The sequence below is a fragment of the Cyprinodon variegatus genome, unplaced genomic scaffold (assembly GCF_000732505.1).
Source record: "Cyprinodon variegatus isolate N-32 unplaced genomic scaffold, C_variegatus-1.0 Scaffold145, whole genome shotgun sequence".
NCBI classification, from domain to species: Eukaryota; Metazoa; Chordata; class Actinopteri; order Cyprinodontiformes; family Cyprinodontidae; genus Cyprinodon; species Cyprinodon variegatus.
Window position 1 is genome coordinate 194286 of NW_015150598.1, and position 11342 is coordinate 205627.

The 11342-nt window shown below is 39.9% G+C and overlaps 2 protein-coding genes across 2 annotated transcripts in view; both read left to right on the forward strand.

Annotated features, from left to right (window-relative positions):
- The window catches only part of rqcd1 (RCD1 required for cell differentiation1 homolog (S. pombe)), an 11884-nt gene extending 7809 nt beyond the window's left edge, over nt 1–4075 (forward strand). Inside the window, exon 8 of the mRNA XM_015376979.1 lies at nt 3330–4075. Within this exon, the coding sequence (XP_015232465.1) occupies nt 3330–3498 (169 nt within the window). The 3' untranslated portion in view covers nt 3499–4075. The remainder of the gene's footprint in view (nt 1–3329) is intronic.
- Nucleotides 4076–8340: 4265 nt separating this feature from the next.
- Nucleotides 8341–11342, forward strand: part of plcd4 (phospholipase C delta 4) — a 20600-nt gene continuing 17598 nt past the window's right edge. Inside the window, exons 1-2 of the mRNA XM_015377034.1 lie at nt 8341–8451; nt 11099–11150. Of these exons, the coding sequence (XP_015232520.1) occupies nt 11132–11150 (19 nt within the window). The 5' untranslated portion in view covers nt 8341–8451; nt 11099–11131. The remainder of the gene's footprint in view (nt 8452–11098; nt 11151–11342) is intronic.

Consider the following 11342-nt stretch of genomic DNA (forward strand, 5'->3'; position numbering starts at 1 on the left):
TCTTTGTGAAGCGGGATTTTCTGCGGTTACAGCGACCAAAACAAAGCTACGGAGCAGACTGGACATCAGGAGCACACTTCGTCTGTTACTTTCTCAGATTACGCCTAGATTGGACCGGCTTATTGTTTTATTTTTATGCCCCGCTCCCCTCCCCCGACATATAGCGGCCCGTGGTGCAAAAAAGGTTGGGGACCGCTGTTTTAAAACATTTATTATAGGTTCACTATCAATCTTGAATGATTTAATCTGGTTTCATCCAGTAGATTTTTTAGAACTTTGCAGAGGTAGATGACATTGGTGGTTACGATCATTTTTACATCTATTAAATATCTCTCAAAATTAAATTAATAGGCGCACCCTACTTTAGCTTCAACCATCTATTTCATTCTGCATCTCACCTTTTGCATCAAACAATAAACTCTTGCTGGGATATATTTATATTTTTTATGTTGCTTGCGTTCACTGGGGGGTCATGTGGTATCTGGTTGTGTGAATATGCTGTAATTTGTTGAGCTGAGTACAAAAACCGATGTCAGTCGTTTGTTTACAGAGTTGAAAAGGTTGGCTGTTGTATGGAATATCAGTAAATATTGGTTATAATCCATAACAGCAATGATAATATCCACCCATTTCTATTAATTACTGAGCTCTACCCGGTTCAGCAATACTATCTATTCTCTGTATCTGTAGACTAAAGAGTAGGATCTGATATAAATAATTTCCTACCAAGAAAAAGGGACAGGGTGGTCTATTCTGGTAAAATGAAACCAGGGGCTGTGACCATCTCTTCCAAAAAACACGGTGGTGGCAGCATAATGCTCTGGGGTGACATTACTTTAGAAGGAAGATTCTGTCAAATTTGAAACAATTTATAGCAGTTCTAAACACAAGCTTATAGTTCAGTTTAGATCCAAAATCTACATTCTTTTCCCCTAGAAAGCTGAAAAAGGATTAAATATTTAAGCCTCAAAGAACGGAAGCCAAAGAGTCATGGTGATGGGTGCTGGCTGTCTCCTACTAACAAAGACTGGAATATAACCATAGTTATTGTTACTCAGACAGCATGCTATCTGTCTGAATAAAGATGAAAAAGAAGCCGTAGACTGTCGTCCATCCCTGGTTTTAGACTGACTGCTGTCCTCAGCCTCTTTCAACATCATGTTTTTTATCCGTATCATGTGGTCCTCCTTGTTTTAAATCGTTTCATGTTTCGCCCCTCTCCTCGTTTTATCACTCTGATAGTCGCAGATATTCTTAATTAGAGCCGGAGTCCATTTGGGAAGATTCAGGAATGCTTCTTGCATAGGAGTGGACTTCGTCTGGAGAGATTCAGTTCTTTAGTGTTGCTGTAAAGCAAAAACTGAACCAGGTCCGATAAAACGGGCTCTGAGATGAACATCCTGTGATTCAGTTTGTTCTATTATTTTTTCACCAAATGAGCAGGAACTTTCAGTTTAAATTCTGATTCAGTCTGCTTTAGATTTTCGATGCACAGATTATATATATATATATATATATATTTACCAATATTACTATATTTCACTACTCTTTGGACACAGATCAAGCAAAGCTGTTGTGCATCATTAGTTTCCATATATATAAAAAACCTATTTTAGATTAAACCTGGAAATAAAACTAAGTAGAGGCCAGAATTCAAAAGTGTTCGAAAGCAGATATGATACCATCTCTCACGGTATCTGATATTCTGAGTAAGATTCAAAATGGCCTGGATTTAACTAGTTCTCCATGTTTCTGTTCTTTTAGCATTAGCTGCTTTTGCATCGTTTTGGTCCAATAGGGAGGAGGCAGGGGACAAAGGAAACCTTTAGGTATATAAAAAAGATCATTAATAGGGGTGTAAATCACATCCATCATGGCGATTCGATTCAGTATCGATTTCCTGTCCCAACGATTTCGATTATTTTCGATACTCAAGAATACACCACGATACGATTAATTGGTTCTTTTTTTTTTTTTTTTTTTTTTTTTTTTTACACCTTACAGGCTAAACAATGTTTCAAATTTGAAATAAATCAATGACAGCTATAATATCGTTATGCATTTTTTTTGTTTGAGAAACAACAGCAAATAAGTAGAAAAGTTGCATCAAAAAATCCTGCACAAAATGAGTGCAGTAAGTGCAATTCAATACCTCGGCTCCAGACGTCCCCGCCCCCTCCACAGACGCTGCGCTGCACCTCTCCCAAATTGTAGCTGACAGCAGACAGTGCCGCAGACAGGAGGCCAGCTTGTTTTGATGACCGAAATTGCGGAAAACAACTCGTGAAGTTTGACCCACTAGAAGAGCGAGGTGCGCGAGAACGCTGGGACCCTTTTTCCACCTGGATCTCCGCTCTTTTTGGCCCTCATGTCCCTCCGTCATCAGACTAAACTCGCCCCCACTTCCTCGCCGCCTCAGCCGTATCTAGACGCACAGTGTGTAGCACAGACCACACTTCAATATTGAGCATAAATCAAAAATTACTGTGTCAAGCTCACTGCAACACACTGCTGTAAGAGTATAACCAGGAAGCGCGGTAGGAGGGCAAAATAGGTTTAGCGCCACTGCAGCACGGGAGGGAGAATTACGTCCTGGAGCAAATGGATAAAAAACATGAATTGATTCTCTTGCAGACGTATCGATGCATCGGATCGTCGGCTGTTGGATCGATGTATCGATACAAAACGATTATTATTTACACCCCTAATCATTAATACTATTTAAAAGTCTTGCCTCTAAAGCCCCCGAGGAAGAGAACAAAAAAGTGACACTCCATAGAACAAATGCATCATTCCTCTGGGGATCATCTGCTCTGGATTAATTTAGGAATGGATTGTCAGCAAATTCATGCAGTCAAGAGAAGAAGACAGCTTTTACGATTCATATTAGATTTTCAGCCTGAATGAGAAAAAGCAAACTAGAGCCTGGAGAAGATGAAGAAGAAGGATGCATAGGAATTTAGTTTTGCAGCCCCTGCTTTAGCAAGTTAAATATCTGTTGATATATGTGCAAAACATTGCCGCTCACCCTGCTGACTCTGAAACACAGAAAAAAGAAATTTAGAAAATGTTTGAGTAATAAATTAGGTAATAAAGCACCTCTCATTATGTGCTCATAAGAGTTCATTTAAAAAGAGGTTTAATCTACTAGCAGAAACACGGCTTCTAGGGGGGAGGAAACTTCAGGGCAGGTTTTTGGAAGAGCATGTTATCTAAATTTAAAGATATAGATTTTGGAAAGAAAGATTCACCCACTTTGAATTCAGCGCCGTATTTTCAGAGGTCCTGATCGAATCACGTTTTTCTGACCTTTGCTCTGGTTTCCACAGAGCAAGAGAGGCGCTGCGTCAGTGTCTCCCCGACCAGCTCAAGGACAGCACCTTTGCTCAGGTCCTGAAGGACGACACCACCACCAAGCGCTGGCTCGCTCAGCTGGTGAAGAACCTGCAGGAAGGCCAGGTGACGGACGCCCGGGGAATCCCGCTCGCCCCGCAGTGACGTGGAGACGTCAGCCATCCGGTGCTGAGACTGCCTACACTGGACAGGAGAGGACGGAGGAAGATTTTTCTTTTCATGTTTATTTTTTTGTTACGAACTCTTAAATTTCAAAAAACTGTAGATTTTCAAACCTGGTTGTGATATAAAAAACAAAAAAAAGAATAAATCTTTTACGGAGACAAAAATCATTTCTTCTGAACTGTTTGACATTGATGTTACAGTGAGATGTTTTACAGATAAAATGTTTCACTGAACTAATAGCAGCTTTACAATAAACGAAGCAATGGAATAAAGATGCAGTTTTTTAAAATATGCAACAGAAACGATAAACAGAAGTAAACAATTCCTTTATTTCTACCAGCTGCTGATGTTCCAGTTCTGCGCTGAAACATCCAATGACCCCGACAGTCCACCTTCACACCCCTCTCATAACTTTAAAAAAGTCAAACTCTTTTGTTCCCTCCTCTGCGGTTTTTACCATGCAGTGTGTTCCTCTGCACAGTATTTTTATTTTTTTTTTGTCTTTGACTCATTTGTACAGGAGTGATTGCCGTTCCAGGCCTTGGCCTCAGTGTGTTTCTAAATAAACCGTTTTTCACCATATTCAGGATACGATTGGTGGCTTTAAACATGTTAGGTAGTATGGGTTGTGTTCAGCGGGAAGATGGCTATCAGCCGTACAGGATGGGAGAGTTTGGCTGCTCTAAATTAGCTGAGGTCATTGAAGGATCTTATCTGGATCATCTCCCGCTGGATGTTTGTGCCACAGACCCCACTGGGAGGAAACTCAGAATCTGCCAGCAGGACTCCTGTATACGTCCCTGCTGGTTCTGGGAGTGCCTTGGTCAACCTTGGAGGGAGGAAGTTTACAAGGAGACCTGTAAATGGTAGAACTGCAGCTAGAGTTAAACTGTCAGGGACGGAAACTGAAATACTTTGTGGGATTATTGTTACAGTAATGATTCTGCAATATTTTGCATGAAAAAGCACCCACTAGAGACTTCATTAGGTCCTGTGTCAGGACTTTGCTGAGCTTCGTTAGAAATCTGGTTTCTGAACTTCAAACATCCAGAAATCTGAAAAAATGTACCTCATTTATCTACCCTAACATATAACCCAGGATAATCAGCTCTTAGGATTTTTGGATGTTATTTTTTTCTCCTTCCTGCAAACATTCCTTTTGGTATCCATAACTAAGATGTGTTTGTTTTGGCCCTCTAATTTGTGCCTATGCCAGGATACAACCTTCAACCATCGTATAGTCTGGCTGTAGGGCGCATGATGCTACCACAGAGACACACAGCCCCAAGGTTAGGATGGGGCTCCTTTTCTGTACATAGCTTTAACTGATAATTTGTGGAAAGCTACATTTTTTAATGTAAAAAAAAAAATCAGCTTTATTTGTCAAGGTAGTGAACACAAACAAGGTATTTTTAACTTTGTTCCAATTTGCCCCTAATTTGAAATGTTTTCTAAAATAAAAGAATGTAAATATATATTATAGAGGAAGAGAGAAAGTTTTTTTTTTTTTTTACTAAAGATAAATGGGTTGTATTGATCCATTTTGCTCATCAAAGAGAATCTTGCAGAAGAAACTGCCAGCCATTTTTTTGTAATTACTCTCTAGCGCCAACTTTTAGGTCTAAACAGGTTGTATCCAGGACGAATCAGGTCTGCAGAGATGTTAGTTTCCCTTTTTCTCACCTCGGTTGTTGCTATTTGGATCCATGATTCTTGTGTATGTGCAGAAAAAAGACAGAATTATGCCAGTGTAGAGATTACTTGCAGCCCAGGAAGAAGGTTGAGGGTCTTATGCCACAGAAAAACCACAATGGTTTCATCCTTTAATTTCGAGATGTTTCACATATGGGTCAACAGAGATAGGAGTGGTAGGGAAATAACATCCCATGGCTGATGGATCCTGTTTGGCAGAAGATGCTTCTCTCTCATCTAACCCTGTTTTGGTCAGTTTCTTGGGACCAAGATGATGTTGGAGTGTTTGAAACATGATTGGAGCCTCACAGAGCTCCAATCACTGATGACTCTTACAGGCTGTCAGGCAATGAGTGGGAAACATCAGCAGGTCTGGGAGCTTTCCTGTTCCACCATTTTCTTTTTTTGACGTCCCAGGTTGGAGGTTTTAGAGAGGAGGGCAGGTGTTTAAAGAGCTTTGGGATGTCGACCAGTTGTTAGGAGGGCTGCTTTTCAAACCTCAGTGGGAGCTGTTAACGTCATCTTCCAGGGGGGGTGCTCTGTCTCTGGCGGGGGGGAAAACAATGTTTTTAGACCAATCCAAACTGCAGCAGGGGTTTTAAGTAAAAACATGTTTCTTAGCCTCTCATTGGTTCTTTAGGGCCCTGATCTTCTTGCTCTGGTTGTTTCCAGTCTCCTCTGCTGAAAGCCTCTTTGTAATCCTTGGTAGTTTCCTCAGCTGTGAAAGCGAACCACAGATTACCACCTTGTTCATCAATGCTTCTGTTCAAATAAACTTCATTATGATGTAACTCTGCTTCTCAACTTTAAAAAAGTTATTTTCCACTCCATGTATTTGTTCAGCTCTACTGTACTTCCTCCCCTAATTGTGGACAAACAGCAGCTCTTCTGTTCCCCTTTTCTCTCTGCAAACTCAACCTTTCATTTTTAAAACTAGGTTTCTCTTTTTAAAAGCATAGAATAGAGTTGAATGAAACGTATCTGTAAAAAGCTGTATTAAATGGGTCCAAATGATGAACCTGAAATGATGCATATCGTCCCTGTAGGCTGAAATGTTTCAGGCTTTCAGTCCTTGTTGTTGTGATGGGAAAGCTATGTGGAGGTTCACCTGTTCCTACTGAGTGCTCCATCCTTACAGCCATCACTAATGAGGATTCATTTCCTCTAAGCGCCACATTAACAGATTGCTCCCCTCATGGACTCCATTATCTTCAGTGACTGAGATGGACAGGATGCATCATGGAAAAAAAAACACCTGCGCTCCATTTGGGAGAAAATCTAATCCTGATGGGGACGATTTTGCACTTTTTTTTTCTATGTTTAGATTTTAAGAGGGAAAGAGCAGCAGCAGCTAAACTCATTAGCAAATGGAGCAAAGCATTTAGCTTGAGTGAGTTTAGAGAACCTGAAGTGTTTGGGTTTATTTTCCATTTTACCCACTGATCTGTCAGTGAGGTGGAGATAAACGCTCATCCATCCCTCAGTGTTCTTCCCAGCATCCAGACTCTTTAACATGACCTTGATCAACATTTCTTTAGGCTTTCAGAAGGACTTATGGAGTTTTTTCAATCATTTCCAGTTCCTTCTGACCACCCCAATATTTTGCAGATATTATCTTTACCTAAATATATATTATGTCCTTCAAACAAAACGGGGAAATTACTATTAAAGACTTTATTGAGGATCAATATTGGTGATGTTAATGCACAAAATCTGATCTGAATTGATGCACACCTCTGGAGCTATCTGCTTTCTTACAGTTGGGCCTGTTTTAAGATTAAATGTACCAAATCTATTTAATTAAGAAAAGCTATTGCTATTTTTAGGCATTTATGGGCTTTATTCAAAGTAATCATATGGAAAGAGAAGGAGAATCAAGAATCTTTATTGTTATTATGAGACCGTATAACATTTTATTCCATACAGAAATTGAAAAGACCTCCTAAAGAAAATTAGGTATACTCAGAGGACACATTTCACTTATAAAATATAAACTACTTAGGGAGAAAAGCCTAAAATATTAAACACCCTAACAGTTAAAAGAAGCAAAAGATGGATGATATGCAGCAAAGGTCTATCAATGGACGGAGACTTGACCTCAGCATGACATGATGCCACAACGTTGTATGAATAACAACATTAATGCTCTTTTATTTTATATCAGGTTGATAAGTGAAGTTATCTGCTGTTAGTAAAATGCATGAAGGTAATTTTAAGAAACTCTAAAATGAGATCATAAGAATAGTTTTTATCTTACAGGAGCAGAATAAACATTCTCCAACCTTCAATTTGAAACAAACTATCGGTAGTTTGAATATGTCTGTTTTTAATTCTTCATAGCTTTACCTTTTTTTAATATCCGGAAATTTTATAAAAATTTAATTAGAGGCTGCTAATAATAGACTGCTTATAATATGTTTACAGCAGTAAGTCACCAAAACTGTCATTCGTCTTTGATGAATTTATGAAAATGAGAGAAAAAGCAGCTGAAAAAACTTTAAGAGACCACAAGAAAGCTTCCAAAACTGTTAAAGGGAAAAACTTTAAAACAATACATGAAGTCAGTCTGCTTGAAGGAATAGAAATAAATAAATGCTGGATCAGGACTTTATTGTTTTATGATCAAATGAAGCGTTGGAGTCTGAGTGTTTCTGCCAGTTTTGCTGGACACTTTATTTTTTGTTTAGTTTCATTAAGTTTCTCAGGAAGAATGCTTTTCTCTGATAAATCAGAGGAACTGAGTCAACCTGTGGTTAATCCTTCAGAGGAGGTTATTGTTCTCATGCACTTCAAAATAGTGACTGTGTTCCCAATAATCTGAGCTAATAAAGGAAGTAGAGACTCTGAGTCCTGCAGAGGATCCCGGATAACAAGAGAGGAGCAGAAACATGCTGGACTAAAGATGTGATGCAGCAAAAGGGCTGCAGACATCAGAGAGAGAGGGAGTGGCAGGACAGGAAGGGAGGCTGGCGGAGAAGAAGGAGAGAGGTGGGGAGGGCTGGTGGGAGTGGAGTACAGTGGAGCCTATAGGGAATCAGGTTTCTCCTACCGAGCAGGACTGAAGGAAAGGGAAGGGAGGAGTCAGACTGAGAAAGACTTCCCTTTAAACACTCCCAGTTATTTAAAGACTTGGAGCTCTGCAGGCCAGTCCCAGGACTCTCCTGGAGTCTCAGTGGCAGTTTAATCCCCTGGACTCTCTCCATCCTAAAGGCCACCTACCCTGGAGCCCACATTACTCTGGTAAGTGTCATATTATAGTTTTCCTGAGTCATTCTTACTCCCTTGAGCTGCAGATGCATGGAGACTCTTCTGAGGTGATGCGTCCAATTTCTACTTCTGGTTCTAATTTACTCTGAGATTCCTGCTGGCTCTGCAACCAAACTTTTGGAGGGTTCTACTGGGTCGCATTCCTCACATAGTCACATGTATTAATACAATCCTGGATTAATGCCTCAGCACTAGAGGAGGGTTGTGCAACGTTTCTTGAGTGCATAAAAACTGATTCTAACTGGAATTCTGCACAGCATAAAGCCATCAGATGCTGCTGGTCTTCATGACACATCCTCTGCTTTCATCCCTTCAGATGTCCCCTCTTAGTCATGCGTTTAGGTTTGTGTGTGATTAGTTAACTCCCTCATGAAGTGTGTGACTCAATGGCCCCAAAATAAAACAACACATCAGGGCCAAACAGCAGCTCAGAAGTTTGGATATGGAGTCAGGCGAAGGATGACTGCTGGAAAAGCTGGATGGAAAAGAAAAGTGATGCCTGAAGAACAATAATAGGAGCTAACACAATGTTCTGTGGAAAGAATTCATCACTTTCACAAGCACTTCTCTTTTTGGGCGGGATATTAAACCGTGAATCAGCTGTAAAGGGATTCCTTTCACAGTGTCAGTCATAATGTAGGGGAACTCATACAGTTTTTCAAAGGAAGCAGGAGCTTGGACGTTAAAAACAGCCCAGGACAATGAAAGGAAAGGATAGTTATTACACAGGGAAACAGCTACCGCAACCTGAGAAAGCTTTTCCTTTCCGACTTGGTTTGATCCCCGGTTATCAGCACACAACAGAGATCTAAAGAGACGATCAGCTTTCAGGTTCGAGCTGCAGGTTGGAGAAGATTGGTCTCACAGTTTTAAGGCTTTTAATGATACCCAGATTGAGGCATAAAATACAGATGGTTTGCTTTGTATTTGTGCTCAACATATCCAAGGCTGATATGCAGATTTTAAAAGGCAGAAATGGTTCTTTCACCTCAAGAGCTTTGGAAGAAATGTTAACAGACTGTTTACTGCTCAGGTTGTGTTGAACTTATGATGGTGCACCTACAAAAATCCAACTCGATTACCAGTAAAGGTCTTGAACTTTACTTTTTTTGTTCTAAATACCTTACAAAAATCACTGATACCAGCACACAGTGCCCTGTTTTAAAAAAACTCAAGAAAAGCTGAGAAACGAAGTCTGTAAGATCAATCTGTCTATTTAAAGATGATATGAATTAGAAGAAAAAGTGAAGTAAAACATGAAGAGTGAAGGACCTTCCCAGGAATGGCCGTCCAACAAAAAGTTACTCAGAGAAAGCAGCAAGGATTCATCCACGAGATCAGAGGGGAACCAGATAAATCTGCAGGTCAGCAAACCTTACTACCTTCATTGGAAATTTCCAACGCCAGAACCACTGCTTACCGAGAGGAACAAATAGAACGATCTTACATTTACAGAACAAATATTTTGATAAACCTTTTGGAAAATATTCTATGGACTTACAAGAAAAAAGGTTAACCTCTATAGAAGGTTGGCTTCCTTCATCTGGGGTAAAGCTAAGAACATTTAAAGAAGGGAAAAAGCATGGGGGTGGTAGTGGGAAGGTCCGGAGCTGCTTTGATTCCTCAAGACCAGGACTTGCTATTTTTTTTATCAAACTATGAATTCTGTCTGAACCAGATTCTTTTTGCTACTCATGAACAGACCATCCATGAGCAGATAAAATCATCTGTTTGTGATATAAAGCTCAAACAATGATCCACAGCAGATCAGGAATTCCACCTCTGAAAGTATTGGAAAGCTAAAGAAATTATCGTAGTTCAAGTATGGAATGGAATCTGATCAAGACGCTGTTGTATGTCCTTAAATGTGTTGTTTTCATGCTTGAGGGATCTCCAATGAGCGGCAAAAAGTTATCAGGTTAGGAATACAAGGGGGAAAAAAGCAAAAACAGGAGCAACCTTTATGGCCAACACTCTTTCTTATACAATCAAAAATCTGGATGCCTTTGGAGAGGCAGCATTACAGTCAATAAATCACAGGGAAGTCGGCCTGTATGTGCTCTCCTGGTTTCCATCCAGTGTGGTAAAAGCCTGAACACTGATTTCTCCTCGTCAGCACTCAGTCTGAGTCGGCCTTTCTGCTTCCATCTAATCAAAGACCAGAACGTCTCAAAACACACACATGGTTAGCTCAGGAATATAGATTTCTGTACGCTGTTTTACTTAGATCCGGTCCGCACAGTTGATCCTGTATTGGAAATAAAGATCCTTAGTATAATAATAAGCATACCTCACCACCCCACTGCGCTAGTGTTCATCATACAACACAGAGGACATGCTGGTTCCTTCACACAGTGCCCAGAAATTCCTGCATCACCAGGGAGATGACACTGGAGCCAAAGAAAATCTTTACCGAGCTGTGAAGAGCAGGACGTCTTCTGGACTGTTAATGAGCGAAAAAGCACCCAGAACCAAGGGAAATTCTTTAGAAAGCTTGGAAAACATTTGACCAAGAACTAATTGTTAATATCTTAAGTGTCTAACAATGTGAAGTTATTCCAAATAGTGTAGTTTGAACTCAAAGAAGTTAAGATTTCTCTAACATCTCTTTCTTTTACAGGACAATATTTCCACTCATGTTCTAAAGATTAAGATGGAGCTTGAAGGTTCACGTGAGTCAACTGTTTTGCTAATATCTGTTCACTAGAAGATTATGTTGGGTTTGATACTCTGCTTTGTTTTTCCCTGAAGTTCACAAGTAAATGGAACCAGAGGTGTCAAAAGTATTATTATTTATTACTCAAGTAGAAGTAAAAGTCCCACTGTTTACTTATGCTTTTTATTCAAGTAAAAATGTAAAAGTA